The sequence below is a fragment of the Ursus maritimus genome, unplaced genomic scaffold (genome assembly GCF_017311325.1).
Source record: "Ursus maritimus isolate PB19 unplaced genomic scaffold, ASM1731132v1 scaffold_27, whole genome shotgun sequence".
In the NCBI taxonomy this organism is placed as follows: Eukaryota; Metazoa; Chordata; class Mammalia; order Carnivora; family Ursidae; genus Ursus; species Ursus maritimus.
In genome coordinates, this window is record NW_024425230.1 from 22,799,727 (window position 1) to 22,825,488 (window position 25,762).

Below are 25,762 nucleotides of genomic sequence, written 5' to 3' on the forward strand. Positions count from 1 at the left end.
TGTACCGAATGGCGCCACGTTCCATTCAAGCAAGATCCCCAAGCTACTCCTCCCTGATGCTCCACAAACAAAAATTACCTTCTGACATTTTCTTTAAGCTTTTGAGTAAACATTTTCATTTCCACAGAACTGTTTGATCTCAACGACAGAGTTACAGTATCTGGTTTTGATCACGCAAGTGTGTTGAGTTGGTTTTGTGCTGTCAGTGGTGGGGGGGGGTGGCAGAGAGTTAAAATTACCAGATCCCTTTTATCTTCCATCTTGAGACCTACATTTGCCAACTCCTCCCCCCCCCCGTACATTTTTTTTTTTTAAGTATGAAATCTGAGAACCTCAAAGGTTCCCACTGCACAAAGAGCAATCCTTTCATAGTCTACCAAGAGGTCACTGGAAATGTGACAGAAAACCTGCTTCCCCACCAGTGTGCCTCTGGTATAATCACCCACAGTTTCTCTATGTGTGAAATCTCCCGGATTGGCACCAAAGTCTTAAGCAAATCTCTTGGCCCCTTTCTCTCCCCTCTGTCCTGTTCACGGAGGTCTGGAGCCCTCACACTTCCCTTCATTCAAATTCCTCTCAGCCTGCCTGTGGTTCCTCCTGACACCTTGCAGACCCCACAGATAACGTTCACAGGGTAAGATGACTCCAGAAACTTACCTGGAGTGAGGTGCCATAGAGCCACTGACCGGTGGGAGCTAGATCAGGCTACCAGGACAATCTCAGCCCTTTCCACTCCTCCCCAACTCCATACAGAAAAGCACGATCTCTAAACCCACCCAGCACCCAGCAGAAGTCTTAGGGTCATGAGAAGAACTGTCTGAACGGCGCTAAGCACAGCAGCAGGGGACACAGAGATCCAGGAACTCAGGTTCACTGACCCCCCCCCACCCACCCCTGTGGCCGCTGTCAGGCTGTGGCTTCCCCTCAGCGGATGCACGAAATGTCCTACAAACACTCATTGGCTGCCCAACCTGGGGAGAGTCACCGAACCACTTAAGGCATCAGTTTTCTCATCTGTAAAATGGGCATAATAACTGTTCCCGGAATAAGGAGGAAGCACCTCACCACGTGCTCCCATCGGCTGAGCAGATGTAAGGAGTTAATCGTGTTAGCACAGTGGCTCCCTGACTCACGGCGCCTACTGTTCAGAGACGCCAAGGAGAAATTAATCCTGTTTTTTAAATTACTTTATATACTCCCAAGCATTAGTCACTTGGACAGAGTATTTCAACTTCTCCCCTGAGCATCTTACTCCGTATGTCGAAGACTGGAGCCTCACCCCGGCTCCTTCCATACTTCCATCACCCTGGTCCGTCTCAAAGCGGAGTCAAAGTCCACTATTCCTACGCTCCGGGAGGGGAGTTGGGGAGGGGGGGTCATGATTATTTCGGCTGTTCCCTTTGCACGAAACTTCTATTTCCATTTTGCTGGTCATAAACCCAGTCGTGGAGGACGACAAACTGCTTCTCACACTCGCAAACCCAGGCCCGGGAGTTGATCGCGCCCTGGACCGCCGTCCCCGCCGCTGCCGCGCGCCGGGGCCGGCTCGGAGGCGGAGGGCCACGGGCGCGGGGCAGAAAGTCCGCGCCAAGGCCAGGCTGCCCCTGCCGGGGACCTGCGCGCCCAAGCGGAGGGCGCAGGGCGCGGGGTCGGCAGCCCCTCGGGCTGGCAGGCGCCGGCCGCCCGCTCGCCCCCGGCCCCCGGCGCAGGGAGGGGGCGCGCGGGCAGAGGGCGCCGGCCCCCGGGGGGCTCCGAGCCGGGGACGCGTCGCGGCCGCTCCGGCGCGAGCCGGCTCACTCACCCCATCTCCGGCGCTGCTCCGCCGGCCGCTCCGACGGGCCCTCTGGCGCTCGTTCCCCGCGCGCTCCGCAGCCGCTCCCCGCGCTGCACATGCGGCGGCCCGTGCGCGCCCGGCTCAGCCCCGGCGCCGCTCCATTCCGCGGGGCTGCGCGGCTGCCGCTGTTGCCGCCGCCGCCGCCAGGCGCGGGCGGGCGGGGGGTGGGCCGGCGGGGGCTGGGCGGCTGCGCTTCGGCCCCCGCCCCGCCCCGCTCCCCGCGCCGGCTCCTTACGTAACCTCGGGGCCCCCGGCCGCGGCGCCCGGCCAGGGGCGGGGGGCGCGGCCGCGCGCTCTCCGCCAGCCTTCCCGGAGGCCCCCTTCCCGCTGCGGGCGGCGTGGGGGCGCCCCGCCCCCGGCCGGCCCGTGGGGGCTTGGCGCAGGGCCTCCGGGAGGGCATCCCGCCTGCTGGATCGAGAGTCGCACTCGCAGCTGAAGGGACTTTGGGGCCATCCTACGATTGCAGATGAGGGAACTGAGGACCCGGCGGGGGAAGTGAGTGGCCCAAGGTCACATTTTCAGACCCGAGCTCAGGTTCCCAGAACCTGAGATGGGCACGGTCATGCCCCTCCGTGAAGCCCACCTTCATTTCTCTGTCCATTGCTAGGCTCGATGGCTCAGGGTACCCGCCGCCATGAAATTTCGGGAAGCCAACGTGGCAGGAAGAATACTGCACCTGCAGCAGGTGTTCTGGGCTCTTCCCGGGGTAATGATGGGACTGGGCTCCCAATTAGAGCGTAATAGCTTTTAAGGAGGCTTAATTAAGCTTGGTTTTATTCTTAGAGCAAGGGAAATTGAGATAGCAAGAAGAAGAACTTAAAGAAGCGCAGTCCCTGAATCCCCTGTCCACACAGCATGTTCTGATTCCCTACCAGAGGCTGGCACTGGGACTAAGCTAACCTTCCGCCCCTGAGGGCCTCACCAGATGATCTTCTGCTGAGAACACACTGCCCACATAGACCTGCCATTTCAGGAGAGTTAAAAAAAAAAAAAAAAAAAAAGTAAAGAAACAAGCATATGAAGTAGGGCCACCATCTCAAACCTACCCTCATCTCTTTTGGGACCACAAGTTTACCTGCTAACCACCAAGGCCTCCTCAGGGGAGGAGGGGGGAGGCACCCACCCCCTGTACTTCACACTGTGGTAATTTTCTCAATTACAAATCTGATGTCACAGTGGCTTCCTTCCCACTGTCCTTAGGATACAGACCAAGATACTAAACATGCCTCAAGACTCTGCCCCATGGTGTCTCCACTGTCCTCTCCAGCCTTTTCTCTCTTCTTCTCCTCTGCCTGCCCTTAGCCAACCGACCATCCCTCTTTCAGCCCCAGGAACTTTGCACATGCTATTCTCTCCCTCTGGGAAGATTTTCTCCTCTCCTGTCTGTGTCACCCCTAGTCAATTCCTACTCACTCTTCAGATCTCAGTTAAACTGTCACTTCCTTGTGGAAACTTTACTTAATGCCCTAGACAAACTGTGAACTCCTATACTCCCATTCTGCACTTATTATTTGCAATAGATATTTGTGAAATTACTAGTTTAATATCTATCTCCCAGGCACATTTGCAGACTCTGTGAAGCCGTATCTTTTTGTTCATCATTGTATCTCCAGTGCCTAAAGTTGTGCCTGAACGTCCTCCATAAACACCTGTTGAATGAATGAATTAGCATCAGCCAGGCCACAGACACACACAACTGGCCAGGGTCTGTAAGCACAAGGGAGTCTGTTCAGAGCCAGGACAGGTATCTGGTCCCGGAGGAGACGGATCTATCACCAGCTGCATTCCAAAGACCAGGGGTGGGGGTGAGGGCTGTCCTCAGCAGTGTCGAAGGCAGAAGTCAGCACAGGGAATAGTGGCAGAGGCAGTGGCTGGCAGAGGCCAGCTTGGCTGGAGTGGGGTATCAGATTCACTGTGCGGTGGGGCCAAGCAGTCTCCCAAATGCCGAACAAGAATTTCTTTTTGTTCCACTGATGGGAAGGGCACACCCACTTACCTTGGGAGGATGCAGTGAGGCAAAACAGGTGGAGCTGGTGAATCACCTGGGCTGCTTCCCAGTCAGTGGGAAGCAGGGCGATGCTGCAGGTGTGAGCCCACAGAAGGCTCGACATTCCAAGAACAAAGTGGCTGTTCCTCTGGACAAAGGCCCTCCCTACAAGGTGAGGGTAAAAAGGAAAAGCATTGACCAGACAAGATTTGGAAACAGAAACCCCTCGTTTGCAGCAACTTTGGAAGACCTGTGGGGAGTGGCTTCCCACCTCTCCTTCAACCCCAACTCCAGGCCTGGATTGGGTGCTGCCTCTCGGGAGCCTTCCCAGACAAGCCAGAGCCTGGGGTGGCCCCTACCAGCAGCACTTAGTCAACATGGGATCTGCCTGAGAGTGGGGCCACTCAAGGTCCCTGTCAGTGCCTCCTGTTCCATCAAAACCAATTGTCACCCCTTTTCTGTGAAAAATCTCCCAGCGACAGGCTCTGTGTGGCCCAGTTGTCAAGAAAAAGGATGGGCCAAGTCTCTTTGTTCAACTGCTAACTGTGGTGAAGGGGAGAGAGGTTCTGTGCTGACTGGAGGCTGAGGCAGGGCCAGGAGACTTGAATATCCTTTTGAGACTTGAGTATCCTTTTAGGCTGAGCAAGAGGTGCCAGTGGGGGGCACCAGACTAAAGATGGGGGTGGGGAGAGGGAGGTCCTGCAGACAGCGGGAGAGCACAGGGTCCAGTCCTAGGCAGAGGCCTGAGCCTTGGAGGGGAGAGGAGGGTCTAGAGGAGAAACCTGACAGAGGGGGTGGGGTTACATTCTTCTCCAGGAAGCAAGGATGCCTACTGAACCTGCACGAGCAAGGGCAGGTGGAGTGAAAGACAACTTTGAAACATCAGCCTCAGGAAGGTCAAAGGGGATGTTTGGATAGACCCAGAGTTGGGAGTGGGCGGGGCAGAGACACCCCCACGAGTCTGGGAAGCCAGAACTTGACCAGCACAAACTCAGAATTCCTGCTATTCTGTGTGGGCAGCAGAGGCTTCCAGAATCGGATCTCCGGGAATGGACAGTCAGCCTGAGGAATGTTTTGCACTCTGACCAGGGCAGATCAGACGACCGTGGGGGCCCACCAGAGAGCTGCAGGTGCAGGGAGCTGAGGAACCAAGGAAACAGGGAGCAGCTTCACACGCGCCCCCTCCTCTGTACGGCCTGCGAACTCCCCGGAGCTGCCTCGGCAGAGAAGCACTGTGCGCTCTGTGCCTGAGACAGCAGCACTCCGCCACTCTGACTTCCCGCCTCTCAAGACCTAGCTCCTGGAGAAATGGCCGAGTTCAGTCCAGGGCAGGGTAGGTACAAGACGAGCTAGAGCAGACTGCTGTACCAGAAAGTAAGGAAGGGCGGCGACACAAAGAGCCACTGAAAGAGCTCCCAGTGGCCAAAGCGGATACTTGGAGCATGAAGAGAAATGACACTGATTAGGATTGTGATGCGAAATAAGAAACAAAGATACATCAGTCCATACTTAAATTATTAAGGGGGCGCCTGGGTGGCTCAGTCAGGTAAGCGTCTGCCTTCAGCTCAGGTCATGATCCCAGGGTCCTGGGACCGAGTCCCCATTAGGCTCCCTGCTCAGTGGGGAGTCTGCTTCTCCCTCTCCCTCTGTGCTCTCTCTCTCTTTCTCAAATAAATAAATAAAATTTTTTAAAAAGTCAACTAAGTAAGTGGAGAAGAGGCAAATCTTCCCTACAGAAGACTTCCAAAAGAGAGGTGTAGCTACTCCCCCTCCAGGAGGTAGAGTGTGAGACGCTCCACTCCCCCACTCCCTTCAGAGTAGGTCTTTGTGTCTTCGTGATTTGCCTTGAAAGCACAGTGTACGGACAGGGAAAAATGGTAACTTCACAGTGGAGGAACCCAGCAGACCATTCTTTGACCAAGTGATCAAGGTTAACATCATCAGTGATGAGCCACGTTGGTGTCCCGCCTCCTCTGATAGGGTGGGACGAGACGTGTACTTCGCCTGCATGGTGTCTTTTTTCCCCTAAACCCATAACCTCAGTCAAATCATGAGAAACACACCAGACAAATCCACATTCAGGAACATCCTACAAAATACCTGATCAGTACTCCTCCGTCGAGGTCATGAAAAAGAAGGAAAGACCAAGAAACTCTCACAGACCAGAGGAGAACCAGCAGACGTGATGACTGAATGCATCCGAGATCCTGAACTCGGTCCTGGAAGAGAAAGAAGGAAACCCGGTGAGATCCGAAGAAAGTCTGGAGTTCAGTGACTAGCAACGGGCTATGCTGGCTCCTTGTGCTACACGTCCCCGTGGTAACGTAAGACGCTGACAGTGGGGGTGCTCAGTGAGGGGTGTGCAACAGCTCTAGGCATTATCTTTACCACTTCTCTGTAAATCGAAAATTGGTATGAAATAAAAAGTTTATAGAAAAAGAAAGTAGCCCTGGGAGTCTCCTGTATACCAAATCCTGCATGCCGTCTCGTCATTGGCCACAGCGGGAAGGTGAGCGTGCAGAGCTCTGAGCAAGTACCCCATCTGGTGATAGCGGGGGCTTGACGTGGTATGCAAGACTCCCAAAGCCAGCCGCCAGTATCCGTGGTTTTCCATGCAACTCGCAGTGAGAAGTACATCTGACCCTACAACCCAGGCCCGGCTTCAACGTTCTCCACAGATACCTATCTATATAAAATGGAAACAAAAGTTTTATATATATTTCATATATATCAAAGTTATACAGAACAATTCTTATCCTCTCAACCGCAAAGCATTCAACGTTGTCCCTTCTGTTCTATTTTTAAAAGCAGTGCTGCCCACAACCCACTCCATTGATTTTGAAACCTGTAATCTCTATATATTTTTTCTCTCAACAGCACAATTAGGCTTACCATGTACATGGATGATGTTATTATTAGTGTGTTCAGATTTCTGATACTGCAGATCCAGGGACTTCGAATATTTTTTCCTTCTGACCCTACAAGGTCATTTCTCGACATAGGAAACAAATGTCTCAGGAAAGCCCTTAATTAAATGGAGAACTATCAGGGGTTATCAGCTACTAGATGATATCTGTGAAGACCATATAGTAACATAGAAAAATACTTATTCTTTTGGCAAATATCGATCACCTACTGTGTGTCTGATGTGTGCTAGGCATAGAGGGATAGAGTGCTCAGCAAGAGAGACACAATCCTTCCATCACAGAATTATAAATTTGGGTGGAAAATATGAGTCATATAATCACACAATATATAAACTGTGATCTGTGTGAATAGAAGAGTTCTAATTTAGGTTGAGAAGGGTGGGCAGGAACGGCCTCTGAAGAGGCACTGGCAGGGATGGCATGGAGCCCGAGGTCCCAGGCGGAGGGGACATCAGAGGCTCTGAGCTGGGCAAGAAGCGGGAAGTTGGGAGGAACTGGAAGGTCAGGGTGGTTCGAACATGGTGAGTTTCAAGAGTCACAAGACAAGGTGGGAGAAGGATACGGGGGCCCGAGTCCTGGCTCAGGCTCTGGATTTGTCCAAGTGCACTGGCAGGCGGGGAATGCTAGGATCTCGTTTACCCTTTTCAAAGATCAGCCTGGTTGCTGGGAGGAGAGGTAAGAAGGGGGCAGGAGTAAAGACATGGAGACCGGTTAAGAGGCTCAGCAGAAGCTCAGGCAAAAAATAAGGCAGAGCTGAAGGAAGGTGGATTACAGATCAGGCACGTATTTGGGGGTTGATTCCACAGGACTTGGTGAGGAACCGGGTGTGTGTTTTGCTATGAAGTTCAGTTCGGACAGTAATCCAGGTTACCATTCTCATTGTGTCGGGACTCTGGTTAGGCAAAAACTATCAGTGCGTGTGGCCAAGGCCTGGACGTAAAGAACATGAAAAGTCTGGTTCAGGAACAGCAGACGGAGTATGGGGGGAAGCACCAACACCAGAGTCAGACAGAGCTGGGCCTCGCGCCGGCTGTGCCGCGGACCATCTCGGGACGGTGGGCAAGCTTTCCGGCCTCTGTGCACTCACCTGCAAGGCGAGGAGACCTCACTGGACTGTTAGCTTGGTCACTGGACCACCCCGTGGTCCTCCCAATCAAGTCTTCCAAAAGCTTAAATGAGATAATACACGGAAAGTGCTCAGCTCAGTCCCTGGAGCAGTACCTTCTTAATACGTTATAGGTGCCATTATCATTACTGGCTTTCATGGTGGGACCAACGTGATATTTTCATGGTTTATTGTAACTGAATGAATAGTGTTGCTATGCTATTTATGTAGTCCACATACTACAATTTAGTAGAGTCGGCCGAGGATTCTGAGAATGTCTGAAACAGCTCACACACTTCCCACCTGGGAATGCTTTGCAAACCTATGTCCCAAACTCTCCATAGTGTCAGGATTCCTCTGCAAGGCACCCGAGGGTTCAAGAAGACGAGGGGCCAGCTCCTTAAGATGACACCAGGGTGATATGGGACCACCAGCGCCAGGCCCTTCTGTTCCCAATCTAGCCGAGGACCTGCCCTAGGAAGGTGAGCTATCACCAGTTTCCAGCAGTTTCCACAGTTTCCTATGACCCTCTACTCTCCCATCCAGGGCTCTCCTAAGTCCGTCTGTCCTAGCTGCTGCTGGCGATTCTGAAAGCATTCATTCATTCATTTTACCTTCACTGAGCACCCATTCCAAACAACCTAACATGCAAAGTGTAACTGAGGTACAAAGTTCCATGAGATACTGACCTTGCCTGGCTTAGGCTCCAAAAGTGGAACATCCCAGCTGGATCGTAAAGGATGTTTGGGGGAGAAAGCCAATTCCTGCAAACAGACCAGCACCAGGGCGTGACTCACACCCAGAACGATAGCCATGTCCACATGGTTGGCTCAATAGTGTATGCAGTGGCCAGGCAGGAGAGGTAAGGCGGGACCGCACCGAACGATCTTGGGGACACATGACTCTCAGGGCCACAGGGAGTAAGTACAAGTTTTGAAGCATGATCAGATTAGCATCTTAGATCCTCTGGCAGCAGCAGGGAGAATGGCCTAGAGAGGCAGAAACTGTGGGCAGGATTTTGTTAGGACAGGTTTCAGCCAAGGCTGGGAAGGGAGAGGAGGTACCTTGGTTAGCCTCCAGAAAGGGGCGGGAGCCTGAAATAAGAGGGGGACTACGGAGTTCTTGTGGCACTGGAAAGCTACAGCTTCTGGGCGGAGGGGTCAGTCATCCAACAGTCCAAGAAACTTGAGGAGAGGACGGACCTCCCTGGCTGTTTCCCAGCAGAGTTCAGCTACGAGGGGCAAAACTGGAAATGAGCAGACGGGCAGCCCAGCCAACCGCAGGCACCCCAGGGCTGTCTGGGTTCTGCTGCTGCGCTGCCCTGGCTAGCACCCCATCACCTTTACTGTGCCTTTGGGATGATTTGGCGGGTGAGTCTCCCTGTAAGACAGTGATCTTTGAGGGCCGGGTCCCTCTCTTGGTCTTCCTTGCTGCGTTCTGTTCCTAGGTCGGCTCTCTTCCCAGGGCTGGTCCCGCAGTCATATGTAGCAAGAAATGAGTAAATTTCCCAATGATTCAAACTGCACTCCTAGAATTGAGCTGCACCGTGTCTGACCGGCCTGCCTGGGGCCTCGGGCCTGTCCCTGAGCCCGTCCCTGTGGCCAGGGGGATGACATGCCCCGGTGGGCTTAGTCAGGGTCAGATGCAGCCCTGAGTGAGGTGTGGAGGCAGCTTTTCACAGAGGACCGTGGACTGGGGTCAGGACTGGAGGAGACAGCCAGAGGAAAATCAAGGGTTGGGACAAAGTAAACAGATGTGGGGGACTGGCCAACAATAACAGATGCCCACCATGAACACACGATTATTTGTTTTCCAGAGCTGGACACAAAGTAGAGGGATAAACTGCTAGATAAAAGTGAAAGATATGATAGAATCATTCCAAGTTAAGCTATTCCTGGGGAAGAACTTGAAAGACCCAGTCTGGGGAGCTGCAGAATGCACAATTCTGAGACACCCTCCCCCACCCAAGACAGAAAGAGTGGAAAGACGTGCTGTAAACCTGTCATTGTCAACCTGGGCTAGAGAGTGAAATCACCCAGAGAGCATTGACGAAATGCCAACGCCAGCACCCCACCTCCAGAGAGGATGATTTAATTGGCCCGGCTGGTGCCCAGGCCTCCGTAATCTCGTAAACTCCCCAAGCAATCCCCGTGCGCAACCAGGGTTTTGAACCACTGCTCTAAGCCTCATGACGCTCAAAGAGCGCTACATGCGAGGCACGGAGCCCCAGGAGTCCAGGTGCGGGAGGGACAAAAAAGAACATATCCAAGCTCATTGGCTGGGCTTTCTTGAGACTTGGGGCTCTGGAGGGGAACTAAGAAACCCAAGGAAATTGTGGGGCCAAGGAGGTGCGGGGCCCCATCTGAGTACAGGGCAGAAGCAATTAATCCTAAAGCCTGCTCACTCTCTCTGAAGGGAGCTGGGCTCACATGGCAGTTGCCTCTGACTGGCGGCAGCCCGGAACAGAGAGGTGCCTGTCTGCACACTAGAACAGCTTGGGTGGGGCAGGCTCAGACAGGTGAGGCGAGACTCCAGAGCCATGTCTGAGGCGGACTCCACAGGACCAAGGATGAGTTAAGAAGGGTCCTAGCTGGAGACATCGTGTAGAGGGTGATGCCTCTCTGGGGTACAAGGAAGCCCAGAGGGAGAGGGGGCAGCCACAGAGCAGAGAGGAGAGATGGTCGGTGCGATTTGGGACCTCCTGAGATGCAGGATACGGAGGGACAAGCAAGAGGAGATGTTCAGTGGGTAGTCAGAGATGGCAGGAATGGAGTGTGGAAGGGGGACTCAGGGCCGTCCCCAAGGCAGGACTCCAGGCGGAGCACACCGACGCTGATGGAGCAGAGGTGGGGCTGGGAAGGCATAGGCTGAATCACCAGGGGAGGGAGGGGAGCCTGGATGATGAATGAGTGGCCCTTGGCACCCAGGGGGCCACCTCTTCTAGATGTGGCTCAACCCTCTTCAGCTTGATTTAGCTGAATCAAATATCTTAAATTTTTAAAAAAAGAAACAACTCTTTACTAGAAAACAAAATCAAACAAACAAAAAAGCAAATCCTACAAAATAGACACGAGTGGGTTCTCAATTCATTTCAGTGTAGCCAATAGTCAGCGAACACCTACTACGAGCCAGACTCGCCCAGATGGCCCAGCTGGCCTGGGGAGCGCATCAGACACACAGCCCCACTCCCCATCCCTTCCCCAGCCCCATCTGGGAGGCCACGGTGGCTCTGGTTCCTAGCATCTCCACCTCCAATAAAGCTCAGCTCACCCACCAGTTGTTCTAAGTGAGGCCTCCCTGCAAATCTGGGGTCCTTGTGGTAAGTTACACCTTTCCTGAAAGCCTCCTGCTTCCTGTCACTGCTTGGTGGGTTTTGGCTATGTGAGTTCCACAAAGCCCTCGCCTGTGCTGGACTCCCTGCAAGAGCTGGTTTCTGCCCCAAGACCCACCTCCAGCTCTTTCCCATGCTGCTCAGCACAGACATGGGTGAGCTGGCGGTGGGTCCAAAAAGAAGTACACCTCTTCTGGCCATTTCTAACCATTTCTCCAACAGCCCGCCCCTGGGGGTGGGTCTCCAGAGTTTCCTTCCCCTAATGCCAGCGTTATAATACCAGATAGCAGAAAATCCTTTGGAATCTAGATAATACTTCTCTACTCTTTCGAGGCAAGAGGCCACCCAGCCAAGAAGATGTCCCCATCATTTCTTTTCATTCCCCAGCAAACACTTCCAGACCCAGGCTGGTGAGTAGTATGAGGGCTGCCTCTGCGCCAGAGCCTCCCCTTTAGAAATTCGCTTTCTGTTCTGTGTAAACTTTCACTTGCAACACTCCCCAGTCTTGGGATCCCTAACCTCCTTCAAAACCAACACAAAAGCTGCCTGAGTGGTTTTCTTTACTCAAGTATCCCCTTTCAATTCACCTGCTTCTTTACATTTGCTGGTTTATCACTTTCCAAAATCCTCTCCGGTTGTTTCTTGGGTATATCATCTCCTGGGCAAGTTGGTTTTTTTGTTTTTGTTTTTGTTTTTTTTTTCTAATTGTGGCAAAATATATGTCACATAAAATTTACCATTTTAATCATTTTTAAGTGTACAGTTTCAGTGAAATTAAACACATTCACAGTGTCATGCAACCGTCACCACTATCCATCTCCAGAACTTTTCCACTATCCCAAATCCAAACAACTTTTTCAATGCCCAGAGGGTAGGGACATGTTTAATTCAGTTTTTATTCCTTGTTCTACTCATTATATGTGCTCTATAAATACTCTTGGCTAACTAGCGCAGACAAGAAGTTTAATATAAAAGACACCAAACAGGCACCAAGAGCTCATCAAACCACATCTTCCAAAATTACTTCTTACTAAAGCAAGAGGGGCAAGACTGACCCCCACAGAGGGAGAAAACCTAGAAACTTTTCCAGATGGGGCCTGACATCAGGCTGTGTGCTGGCCCTGGCCAGAGGGGCTGGGTGTCTAAGACCCCCGAAGATGAAAATGAGGAGGACGAGGCCCTTGTCTTCTCTTCTGAGAGAACGTGAGACCCTTGTGGGGTTCCACCTCGGGCCAAAAGATGAACTGACAGCAAACAAAATCACTTGGAGGCATGGACCGTGCCCATTACTCCTGAGTAAGATCCCTTGAACAACCAGAAGACTATTTTCCCATCACACAGATCTCTCAGAGCATTCATTAAACAGATCAAATCAGTACTTTCTGGGGGTGGGGTATGGGAATCTGCATATTTAATAAGTACCTGGGGTGATTCTTATGAAAGACAAATTTGGGAAAGAATGAACTAGAATGTTCCATCAGCAAGACGGGGCCAACCTGGCCGCCTGGGGCTGTGAAGATAAAGGCTCCCAGCCAGACTTACTTTATGCTCCCAAGAGCTAGTCAGACCAGTGCGCTGCTTTCCCAAGCCCTCCCGGCCTCCTGGGCCCCAAGACTCCCTTGGGCCTGCTGCCTCTGCACGCTTGGCCCTTCCTCTCCCAACATCCTGAATGCAGGGCCCATATATTGCCTCTCATTTCTTCTTCTGTGCCGAAGGCCTTGGATGATCCTAAATTCTGGCAGCCCCATCCCCTGGCTTGGCTCCCCACAGTTGAGGGATGACAATGAGATATAGTCCCAATTTAGAACAAAAGAGCCAGGTAGTCATGGCCAGGTATTAATTAGGGAATGACTACAGACAGCTGGTGACATCATACTCTACCTTTAGACCCAGCTGGGTCATTACATGGAAATAAGTCTGGAAGCTTCTATCTACCAAATCTGAGGTCAGCGTTGACAGAGGGAGACACTGGACACCAACCATATCATCACAGCTGAAATTTCACCTCGGGGCCCTTCTGATGCAAGCCAGCCGAAGGAACCCTGAAGCCCAGAGGCTGACTCACGTTCAGGCTGTTCTAGTGGGGGCCCCCAGGCCTATGAGTGCCACAGAAACACGACCCCCCTCTCCCACAACCACTCCAGGGTAGAATGGGTCAGAGCGGGTTATGGCAAAACAGGCTAGAAATTCAGAAGTGTCTTCCTTTTAATAAAGCCAGGAAAGGCTTTGTTTTCATTAAAACAAATTAGAGAAATGACAACAAAGTTTCCGAAACAGCCCCATGTTGATCTTCACTCCAGAGAATTTACAGAAAGCAGTGTTTCCGTGGGATATCAACAGGAAGAGTTTCCATCCTGCATAGGTTTGAACGAAACTGAAATGGATTTCTTTACTGGTCTCTCTCTCTCTTTCTCTCTCTCTTTCTAGAACCTGTACTGTGTCCGTATAGACAGGAAACTCCAAGAAGTGAATGCAATATGCTATCTTTTCTAAATTAAATGAATTTACTAACAACGAAACCTTAAATTCTCCAGAGGAGACGTTTTGGGAAATGCTGAAACAAAGGATACTCTCACCCGGAATCAACTTGACTTATAAGAAAGCAGCAGCTGCTCCTGTGTCAGCTCTTGGGTGAACAGCAACCCCCTCTGATGTGTTCTCCTCTGTAACCATAAAAATCACTTCTTAGGGTTAAGCAACAGGCACGGTAGTTAGATGAGCAGGCTGTCTGGACCCTTACCTGGGCTTGCCCCCACCCCCTTATTAGGCTCAGGCGTGTGATCTCACCTCCTTAGGCCTCAAGTTTGTCATCTGTAAAATGGGCAGTATGGGCACCCTCTCACGAAGGTGGTGGCAAGGAGGAGACAAAGCCTCGCCCTGAGCTAGTACTGTCCAGCCACAGAGGCATGGCATCCTGAAGGAGGGGGGTCCTCTCGCCCACTTTTGGGGTTGATGGCCCTGCAGATAAGCTAGTGGTCACTTTGGAAGGCACAGCACATTGGGAGGAGAGCGGAAGTGAAGGGCGAAGGAAGGGGATGAGATTTAACTAAAGACGGTCGTTGTACTAAAACTCAGAGCACCTGGGTGGTAATGTGGAGGTGCAGGCCAGGGCTATGGGCGGCGGATAAAGGGGAACAGTCATGAAAATGTGCAAAAAGAGGAACTGAATCAAGTCAACCTTGAGATGGGTCACCCAGAAATATGTGCTTACGTGGGTCCACATTATAAATACAAAAAAGGGGGGAGAAAGTAGAGGAGAAAAAGGGGAAAGAGTCAAACCTCAAAATTCCTTTAGACAGCCTCAGCTGTAACTTGCAATGGCTCGAGTGCCCGTCACCCCTCTCTGAGGCGGCTGATGACCGGCGAGGGCAGTCTGGGCAACGTGGGGAGGTGCGTGCTGCTGAGGAGTCCCCAGAGGGAGAAAGACGGTCATCCGGAGCTGCATTAAGCAAAGACGGGGAGAAGTTAAGATACAGTAGCTTCCCCCCATCTGCCCACTGTTCACTTTCTGGGGTTTCGATTACCTGCAGTCAGCCCGAGGTCTAGAAGCAGACAACCGTCCTCCTGACACAGTCCCAGGTCCCCAGCAGCCTGACGCTGCGTCACGGACACATGCCTGCATCGCCCACCTCCTGTCCTCTCCTCCCGTAGGCGCTTTATCATCTCACATCCTCAGGGGAAGAAGAAGAAATATCACAGTAAGGTATTTTGACAGAGAGGCCACATTGACATAACTTTTGTTACAATGTATTGTTATAATTGTTCTATTTTAGGTGAGTTATTGTTTTCATCTCCTGCTGTGTCTGACACATAGGTGTGCATAAGCGTAGGTACGCATGTGCAGGAAATCACCGTCTGCATGGGGTGGGTGCTCCGTGTGGTTCCAGGCATCCGCTGGGGGGCTTGGAACACGACCCCTCGGACCAGGAGGCATGGCTACTATACTAATAACCAGGAGAGAGAATGGAGACACTCTTGCTGGAGAGTTCCAGCACAAAACTGGGGTCTCTCAAATTAGGATTTCAATCATCTGTCATTTCAGGACTGACATCCATCGCCACATAGCGACGAGGGTCACAGCTGGCAAAGGGGTTCCTCAGAAACCCTCCAGAAAACATTTGANCAGGAATGGAACTCTAAGCACATCCTGCCCAACTTCAGTCAATCTCAGATAAGAAACTTACCTTCTTTAAGATCGCATTCTGGCTGAGAATGAGCTTACCAGGTCAGTTCTGGGAAAAGCAGTTTAGTCTCTTTAAAACCACAAAGCAATGAATCAACTCTAAGAAGGATATCTGTGAGGCAATCTGGGAAATTTAAACACCTCTACAAAGCAGGGGTGCCTGGCTGGCTCAGTTGGTAGAGCTTAAGACCCTTGATGTTGGGGTCACGAGTTTGTGCCCTACGTTGGGTGTAGAGATTACTCAAAAAAAAAAAACTACAAAGCAGGGACATCTCATTACACAAAAAGGCCATCTAATGTAAGTCTGTAAATATAATAGGCATTTTATTCATTCATTCATTTGCTCATTCAAAAATATAATTACATATAATATGTAAAATTATATATGTATATACTTATGGCAAAAATCACATAAAATTCGCCACTTTAACCATTGTCAAGTGTGCATTATGTCAATTACACCTCAATAAAAAACTAAGTGTCCAACTCAGTGGCATTTTGTACATTCACAATGTTGTGCAACCATCACCACCATCCAGTTTCAGGACATTTCTATCACCCCAAAAGGAAGCCCAGACCCCATCAAGCAATCACTCCCCATTCCCTCTTACTCTCAGCCCCTGACTACCACTGATCTGCTTTCTGTTTCTACAGATTTACCTATTCTGCATATTTTAAGGAAATTCAACACATATTTTTTAAATTTAAATTTCATTTTTTCTTATCACTAAAACATTCAAAGGGGTTTAAAATTGAAAAAGTACAAAAGGGTTTGCAGTGAAAAGCTTCCCTCTGACCTCTCTGCCCCCAGCACACAGTTCCCTGTCCAGAGGTTTCTTACACACACTCCCAGAGATTAAAACTTCCCTTCCCCCTGCTTTATGCAAATGGTACCATTCTATACACACCGCTTTGCAATTGGCCTTTCCCGTCTTAAGTTACCTTGGGGTTCGTTCTATGACAGAACAAAAAGAACTCCTCTTTTTCCCACCTGCATAGTATTCCGTGATGCCAGGCTGGATTTCACACCCTGTGCTAAGTGCTTTGGGGTTATGGAAATGAATAAAATAAGATCTTTTCCCAGGCAGCTCCGAGTCTAAAAAGTACTTTCAGAAGAGGAAAACAGAGAAAAACTAGAGGCTTCTGCTTCAAGGCCGGTCATCATATTTATCTTCACAACTGGGCACTTGGAAGGGAGAAGACAGCTAATCTGGAGGGTTCTGGGGGACTCTCCAGGGATCTGCCAGGTGTTGCTGGCGAAGGTGGCAGTGAATGGCTGCCTCTCTTCCACCTTCTTCTCTACGACATCACTGATTAGGAAAGAAAGGAATTCTCCTTGGGGAAATTTAGAAGTGCATTGAGAGGCACGATGTACCCATGGTTGTTTGTAAGCACTTTCAATAGCTGCTTAAAACTGCATTGCATTGAGGGGCGCCTGGGGGGTGCAGTCGGTTAAGTGGTCGACTCTTGATTTCGGCTCAGGTCATGATCTCAGGGTCGTGGGATCGAGCCCCTTGTTGGGCATGGAGTCTGCTTGAGATTCTCCCTCTCCCTGCCCACCCCCACTTCTGCCAGCTCTCATGTGCGCGCTCTCTCTCTCAAATAATAAATGAATTAAGTCTTGTTAAAAAACTGCATTGCACTGATACACCATAACTTACTAAATTATCTCTGTATTCACTTCTGCATTTGAGAGATTCAGGAACCGAAGCCACAATAGATGTTTAAGGAGACAGAGAAACATCTAAGTTCATATACCAAATGAGACAGGTAAGACAGCTGGAACCAGATATGTATATTTGAAAATTATCTCTGTGAAAGAGAAACCATAGTAACGAATAATCTCCGGGAGGATGCAGGGGTAGGAAGAAGAAAAGAGGTGCTGACAGCTAGACTTCAGAGATTCCAACAGTTACTGGATAGTAAAATAAAATGAAAAATCCTGCAAATTAAACAGGGGAGCATTTATTTCAGTAGACTAGAACCCTGTGGTACAGGTTTGGTGGGCTAGACCGAGCAGGCCAGAACGGCACCTGGGAGGACAGAAGAGCATTCGTGAAGAGCACCTGTGTCGGCGGGACCCCGGGGCTCAGCGGCAGAGGCTCCAGCATGTGGGGCTGGCGGAAGCCACAGGAACAGACACAATTCCCATGAAGAGCGTGGAGGATGAGAAGAGGTCAGGGGCAGAGCCCTGCACACACTGACGGCAGAGAGAGTAAGCGTCGCAGCAGCTGAGAGCTCTGAGCAAGACCTCCTCAGGAACCCCACCCAGAAGCTCCTCCTGCCTGACCCAGGGGAGGGGGGAGGCGGACAGAGCTGTCAGGAAGGTTTGGGGACCTTTACGGGTGTCCAGATCAGCAGGGGATTGCAGAGGGGAGAGGAGGGCAGAAGGGGAGGACTGTTGGAGGGCCTGAAAAAGCGCTCCCTACCACCAAGGACTTCATTGCCAGGGCTCTGACAAAGGGACAGGACTCTTCCTTCCCTAACAATAGTTTTCTCCCTGAAAATGGACCTAATAATAGGCCTCACACTACTACCCAGGCTAAATTGGACTCCAGTGACTCATAAGTCTTTTTATGTCTTCAGTTCCGATCTCTGCTTCGCATACAACTCAGTAAATGACAACACTGTTGTTCTTTTACTGAAGAATCTATTTCAGGGATGGGCAGCGGACGGGCCAGAGCTGTGTGTGCTGTTATTACCTGTATCTTTCACAGCATTCATTTCAAACATAAAGGGAAAGAGAGAACACACAGTGAAGTAGACTGCTATCTTGGTAGGTAAATCCTCTGAAAGGAATTTGCTTTATAATGAAATCAGCCGTGGGCCGGGGGGTGTCAGGAAATCCAGACAAATGGCCACTTGGTAAATCTTGCCATACACTGTTTGCATGGATCCTTGTGGGTTAGAAACAGCATTTGACTCAGAAAATATGTTGAGTAAAAAACATCTCTAGCTCCTGTTTGACCAAAAATGGCAAAAGATAAACAATTCTTATCCCTGGCAAAATTTCAGCTCTGTTTGGCAAATATTTATCGAGCACCAGCTGTGTTCCAGGGATGCAGAGGTAGAAAGCCATAGTCCATGGGCCCTAGCAGCACCCAGAGGCTCGGACAGCAGGAAAGGGGCCCTCTAGGTCATCGACGGGAAGGAAGTTAGTCCATCAGAAAGAAGGTGTATTTCTCATTGTAAATTAATAAACAGGCATCTGGGTTGCTGAGACACCGGTATGCCAGCGTGGTTACACTAGCTTGGCTGGCATAAGCCAACAGCAAGCAACTCTGATCTCTAGATGTTTTCAGCAGAGGCCTGGGCTCTGCATCATGCCTCAGGTGTGGGGAATCAAAACTATCCAGGGGGTAGAGGGGCTCATGTGCCCCTTCCTGCCGCCCCGGCTCCCCGTCGTGTGCTAGCCCACAGCGCTGCTTCCTAACCCTGGTGACCCTGGTTCTCCACTCGGATCTGCACCAGGTGGGGGAACAGGTGGTGGTCAAAGGCAGGGGATGGAGGGATGGGTGGAGGCAGAGAGAGACAGACAGACAGACACACACACACACACACGCGCGCGCGCGCGCGCAGAGGGTGAGGGACAGATGCTGTTGGAGAGGCACAGCCAGTAAGGGTTTTTTTTTTTTTCTTTGACACCCTTTTCAAATTTTAGTGATTGTGGCACTGAGAATGTCTCACCCTGACATTTCTCTTCAGAAGCAACAACTCTTATCATGGAGAATTTATTTAAAAACTCAAATGGATTTTAAAGGATTCCTGGAAGCAAGAAACCAGGGCTCTGGCTATTCATCTCTGACTCTGCTAAGGTCAGTTCACTTCTGGACCAGGAAGGAGAGAGCTGATAGGAGGGGAGGGGAGGGAACCGGCCTTTTCTGCCAGGAGCATGATTAGTATGATGATTGTACCTGGGTGGCTCAGTCAGTTAAGCATCCAACTCTTGACTTTGGCTCAGGTCATGATGTCAGGGTCCTGGGACTAAGCCCTGCGTGGGGCTCTGTGCTCAGCAGGGAGTCTGCTTGAGACTCTCCGTCTGCCCCTCCCCTGCCAGCACTCTCTCCCCATCTCTTTCTCTAAAATAAATAAATCTTTAAGAAAATATATTACAACTGTCATCTTTCCAGGGAGGCACACCAGGAGGCAGACTACTCAAGGCTGGATGTTTGACACTAAGATTCTAACGGTTTGCTCCTGCTCTTAACACTTTGTAGGCCAGAATCTTCTCTTCTATGGTCTGTTCTGTTACGCTGCGGTTTCACCGAAGTGCTTGCCATCTATTCAAGCAGACCCAGAGCTGTTGTTCTCTCTCTCTCTCTCTCTCTCTCTCTCTCGTATAATTTACACAGCATAAAATGCACCCGTCGTTACTGACTCATGCAGCCATCACCACCACTATCTGGCTTTAGGACATTTCCGTGGCCCCTGGCCCCCAAAAGCTCCTTCACTGTCATTTGTAGTCTGTCCCTCTCTCCCACCCAAACCCCGGAAATCACCAATTAGTTCTCTGTCTCTGTCTCTGTCAGAGCCTCTTTTTGGAACACAATTTTGGGTGTAGCCATCCATAAGTTCTCGCACCTCTGCCTCAGGATGGGGCGGCCTCTGGGTAAGGGTACACGCGGCATCCTGCAGCTTCTATACAGAACGTGACTCTGTGCTTGTGCGTCCGCAGCGGGCGTGGCCAGGCCTGCCCTCGGAAGGCACCCCAGTGGACACAAGTGGAAAACAGGCCTTACAGCGTACATGCAGGGAAAGGGAGCTTCCTGGACATTCCAGGACACACAACAGGCAGTTCAAGGCCTAGGATGTGGCCATCAGGCCCGAGTGATGTGGCCTTCTGAGCAGCAGACTGCTGGCTTCGTGGAGGTCCACACTGTTACCGGGCGACAAGCAGCACACACAGTCCCATATGCTTCGGACCTGGTGGGCACCTCACTTTGCGTGGGCTCGCTAGACACACTAGAGTGTGCAAACGCCTCCCTGAGATTCAGAAGCTGAAGGCAACAGAGAGCCCCCCGGACTCCCTGCCTCATTCCTGTCCCTGGCATTGCTTATCCCCTGCTTCGGAGATAAACCAAAGTAAAAGAAACTATGAATGGAGTCTCGGCTGCCACTTGAAGCCTGACGGACTCCACGTCCTGGCGTGAGCAGTGTTTCCTATGAAAGCCAACGGTGCCTGCTTCACTGATGCCACGAACATCCGGGTTCTCATTTCTCAACCACAGAGGGCAATCTCGACTAGCCTGTCATACAGCGCCTATTTCTCAAAACTCCAGCTCGGATGAGTTGTTCTTTACGTTGTCTCGTGTCCCTTCTCTGGGGAGGAGAGAGTGGATTCAAATCACACTTCTGCTTGCCTGTGTAAACCTGGGCAAGTTACCCCTCATCTGCAAGCCTTGTTTGTCCAAGAGAGACCTGTCCCGCAGTGGGTTATTATGAGCATAAAAAGTGTAACGTAGATCTAAACTACTGCCCGGTGCCTGCAGTGTAGTCAGCGCTCAGCAGACAGCAGCGGTAGTAGTGTTCTGACGGGACTGTTTTCACAGGGCCGTTGCAAAAGGTTTGCACCAGAACCTCTCCCTGCTCAAAGCAGCCAAGTCAGAGTGTTTCGCTTTGGTTTGGACAAACGGTGAGAAAGGAGAGAGGGGACTAACCAACATTTCTTAAGTCTTATAATCATCATCCCGGCAGTGGAAAATAATCATTATCATCTCATTTTAGAAACAAGGAAACTGAGCCTCATTCTTGGCTGAAGTCACTCAGGCTGGCCTGCACAGAAAGCCAATGCTCTTTCCACCTAAAAATGCTACAGATCCCCGTAGAGCAAAAGCTCTCCACCCACCTGTGGGGGGGGCAGGCTCTCACCTGCCAGGAGGGACAACGGAGTCAGCCTTCAACAGCGTCTAACTAGAATATGCTGAAGTCAAGGAGAGACGCGCATTGCCCCACGTCAGCACAGGTCACAACTCACATTCCAAATAGGACGGGGTGACGTTCTGCAGCAGGTCTCAGGGGCCTCCGGAGAGAGAGCAGTAGAAAGCTCTGTGAGTCGGCCTGAAGCCAGGTGGAGCAGCCTTGGAGCCTTTCTCTGAAGAGTGTTCCACAAAGAGTGGCTGGGGTCCATCCTCCACACCCCAAACCCAGGTCCCTCACAGGGGCTTACTTCTGGCAATCTGTACTTGGGGTCTGTGCACGCGCATGTCTGCACGTGCGCACGTGCCACCTTCCCTAAATTTCTTCTGGTTAAGTTCACTTTGCTCTGAGTTTTCCTCAGCCTCGAGTCTGTCTGTCTACACTCAGGCACCTAGCTGCAATTACCCGTCCCCGCACTCAGTGGGATTAGCTCGTGCTGTTCTATACAACACACGCTACTTCGTGAGGACCACCTGCTTGACTCTTCACTTAGATCCTAACATTTCTGTTCCACATTTTTTCACTTAGGTCCATTCCCCCCAACATTTAGCTTAGAAATATGCTGGATATGGATAAATGCTTATGGAGGGGAAAAGTAAGCAATGTCACAAGCCCCAAGAAAGTCTTTGGATTACGGTTTTCTCTAGAGTTCTATCTGAACAGAAATAAAATGTACAAAAAATGAGCAAATTAAAGTGAAATACTAAAAGGAAAGAAAAAGTAATTTTTGCCACAGAGAAATAATGTGCTTTCCAGCTCATTTCTAGCTAGTGGGGTTTAGTCAGAGGGAAGTTGTCAAACACCTTTCTGAGAAGCCCTCGAGGCCCACGGATCACCAGAGGGAACATATGGAACCCACCACTGGGTGCAAAGGGCCGCCTGTGACCACGCGGAGACGTTTTGCCAATGTTCCCCTCCTGCTGGAGGATTCACCTTCGTTCTGACTCACTGTCTTAAATGTTTACCTTTGTATCTGCCAACTGTTAGAATTGGTGTTTCAACTGTTCTGACCATCTGCTGGGAGAAAACTTGCAGATTATGTCACAGTTTTCGGAACCTCGAATCATACAGTTTTGGAGTTGGAGGACTTAGAAATCAGCAAGCCTAACTCCTTCATTTTTGGCTCACAAACGATTCTTCCCTGCCTTGAGCGTTGGCCCCGGTGCTTGGGTGCCCGGGAGGCAGAGACCGCACACGGGGTCCTGGGGCTCCCTACGCTCCAGCAGGGACAATAGAGAGGTTTCACAAGGTGACATGGGTGCCCAGGTAAAGGGGTGTCCAGGGGACACATGCTGTGCACAGGAGGGGGGCAGAGTCTTCATACATGGTGGAGTGCTCACTGAGCAGAAAGTAAGTGGGAAAAGATTACTGAAATATGAAACTGGAGAGGAAGGGAGGGGCCGGGTCAGTAAACATTCCTGAGCACCAACTAGTATCAGGTCACCAGACTCTATGCTAATTGCCAAAGATGGGAAAGATACAGCCTTGCCCTCAAGGAATTTGTAATTTAGGCAGACGTGGCTATAGATGTTAAAGATACACGGGAAGGAATCATCGGCTCTCCTCGGAGGTGTGGATAGAGAGGGGGTGTATCACTGCAGGCCACCTGAAGTTGACCTAATAGGCTAAGGTGTACCCAGTAGACCAGAGCGGGGAGGGACAGCATGTATTCAACACAACATGAAGTCTTTCAGGAACCTGAAATAGTTTGCGACGGCTGTACATTTAGTTCACTTAGGGAGAGGGGCAGATGAGGCTGGATGGGACAGAAAGAAATCTTCCCGGCCTGGAATGCCGCACTCAGCAGGCTCGAGTGTGTGCTAGAAGTAATTAGGAACCCCTGAAAGGTGGCTCCATCAAGGGATAGACGTCATCAGGTTTGCGGTTTAGAAAGAATCTACTCTGAGCTGGCTGGTACGCAAGAACTGGTTATATTATTACCAATTCTGTCCTGTGTGTTTCATAAGAATTAAAGAAGAACATCTACTGGCAGGGTGGAGAAGTGTCTGGAGGGGCGCTAAGCCGGGTACAGGGACCAGTTAGAGGCTGTCACCTGGTCTGCACGAGAAGGGATGAGGGTCAGAACTGTGGCAGCAGGAAAAGAGTAGGCTCTCTGTTTGAAGAGACAGTCAGGAGCTGAGGTCCACAGGACACGGGGAGGGACTGGCTGTGTAGCATAAGAGAGGGGGAGAGGTCCGGGATAAGCGCCAGCTTCTGGTGTGGGCAAGTGGGAGGACACATTGTCTGAAAACGAAGACAGAGTGCATGAACAGGTCCAGAAAGGAAGATGAACTCACCTGTGGACATGTGCTGGAGATGTCTGCCAGACCTGCAGAGAGAAATTTCTCACAGGCAGGAGTATTTATGAGTCTCGAGCTCAGATGTGAAAGCTGGCTGGAGATGCCCACCGCTGAGTCGTCAGCACAGAGCTGGGAGCTGGAGCCATAGGAGAAACTCAGAGCACACGGGTGACATTAGGAGAGTATGGATGGGGCCATGGGACACTGACATTTAGGGACGAGCAGGGGACTGAGGAGTCGGCTGAGGAGATCAAGGTAGAGAAGTGACAGTGACTTGGGGCCAAGGAGGATCATGAGAAACTTGGAAACAAGGGGAGAGCAAGGTGTAAGGGAGCAAGGAGAGGACAGTGACAAATGCTGCACAGATACAAAACACACTGAAGGACTTAGACACCCCATCATTGCATTTGAACCCAGGTCGACCTCATCCAGGGGAAGTCTGCCAGAGTGGTTCTGGCGGCCTGTCTGGGGGCGGTACTGCAGGTGTGGAGGGCTCCATGCGAGGGGCTCATTGTGTGGGGAAAGCAGGTCCGAGGTGTTCAGAGGACACAGGACTGAGGGCAGGGTATCGGTTTTGTTTTGAGACTGAGAAACTTGAGCAAGTTTGTGTGGTGAGGGTGGGGATGGGGGTGGGAGGAGCCGGTAAAGGTTGGGGGGGTGTTGAAAACAGAGGAGACAGAAGGAAGGACTGCAGAAGCATGGACCAGAAGAGCAGGGTATGCACTGACCCAAGACACAGCGGCTCCAAGGCCCTGGAAGGCAAATGGGGGGAAAGGGGTGGGGCGTGGGCACACTATAGGTCTGGGACTGGGAAGTCGAGGGAATTGAGGCTGAGGCCTCCACTCCACCTGTAGAACAGGGAACAAGGTGAGGAAGGTAAGGCCCAGGGACATGGTGACTTGCAGGATGACTGCTGGTTTGCAAACTGTCCCCGCCCCCCACCCCACACTGAGGGCAGGGAGAGACCAAAGAGGCAGGCCACTCCAGATCGGTGGGTGGTGGCTTTAACAAACAAGGGAACTCACATTTGAGGCTTGTCTTGGGCAGCCACAAGACACGCAGACTTCCACACTGCCTGCCAGGCTCTTCGACGTTTACTAGAGGCCTCCACTGGGTTCGGCCTCAACACCTTCCTCTCTCAAGGCTGCATCCTTGCAAACAGGTCCGGCTGTGGGAATGGTGGGCAGGACGAACACTACAAGGTTGAGGGAGAGGTGAGGAGCCTCCGATTGCTCTGGTCCAGCTCAAGGGTCAACTGGTGGTCACACCTTCTCTATGACCTCCTCCAACAGTAAGCCACAGGGAGCAAGATTTTAACTCCAGCGTCTTGAGTCCTCGCCTGGTGCTCTATTCCCTATGTTACACTCACTTATGCTGAAAAGACTTGTGTCCCACAAAGCTGCCCTGTTAAAGAGGGGGCTTTTTGTACCTTCCTTTTGAAAGATCACTAGATAAGGCTGGCTTCACACAAGGGCAGGACAGGCCACCTTGTCATCAAAGACAAGAAGCTTGCCAAGATCCTGGATTGAGACCTTCTTAAAATGGGGCAGTTAGCGGAAGCCCACCCTCAGATAAGGATCCTGACTTACTCATGCCACTTCCAGGTGCTTAGAAAATGCTTGTAACACTTCAACTGTGATGATCACCTCCATGAAAGAGATTCTGGAAAATCACCTGGAGGACAGAATATGGTGGCATGGGGGAAGGAGTGGTTGAGAGTAAATTCTGGACAAGTCTCTTGGCCTCTCTGCACGTTTCCAAGGTCCCTTGCAAGAGTAACGGGCATATCTGAGGAAGAGGTGGATGGGAGCAAGACACCGAAGTCAGTTTCGAGAGCTGGCCACTGCAGCATGCAGCGGAAGCAGCCACGAAAAGCGAAGGAAGGGCATTAAAGACGGGAGCCATCCCAGGCCTTGCGCGGGCCCTGCCAAATGGAGCCGAATCAGGCAGATATGGCACAAATTGAATTCAAACGACCTCCACTTAGAAAACACAGTCTGTCTATTATTTACATAACAAACACTAGGAAAAGGAGAGAAAAACCCTTCTTATCACCATCATGGGTTTTAGATTGGGAAGAGACTTTAGCTGCTATCTACTAAGCCCAATTCATAGATTTTTCTTCCCCAAGATTGCTGGTCTTTCCTTCTGTGATTTCTTCAATGACACCAACTGGCTT

The 25,762-nt window shown here is 51.1% G+C and overlaps 1 protein-coding gene across 5 annotated transcripts in view; it reads right to left on the reverse strand.

Annotated features, from left to right (window-relative positions):
- Positions 1-25,421, reverse strand: part of HOMER2 (homer scaffold protein 2) — a 104,781-nt gene extending 79,360 nt beyond the window's left edge. The window contains exons 1-9 of one of the 5 annotated variants that reach the window (XM_040642854.1): positions 23,581-25,421; positions 14,709-14,855; positions 14,464-14,623; positions 13,761-13,847; positions 8,543-8,617; positions 7,836-7,917; positions 6,359-6,507; positions 5,922-6,040; positions 3,831-3,986 (exon numbers count right to left, since the gene is read on the reverse strand). Coding sequence is in view for 1 of the 5 variants with exons in the window: in XM_040642852.1 (XP_040498786.1) it covers positions 1,802-1,806 (5 nt within the window). In the remaining 4 variants the exon portion in view is untranslated. Of the gene's footprint in view, positions 1-1,801; positions 1,923-3,830; positions 3,987-5,921; positions 6,041-6,289; positions 6,508-6,713; positions 6,735-7,835; positions 7,918-8,542; positions 8,618-13,760; positions 13,848-14,463; positions 14,624-14,708; positions 14,866-23,580 lie in introns of those variants that run through there. The other 4 variants (XM_040642853.1, XM_040642855.1, XM_040642856.1 and 1 more) reach the window with 4 other exon arrangements.
- Between the last annotated feature and the right edge of the window lie 341 nt (positions 25,422-25,762).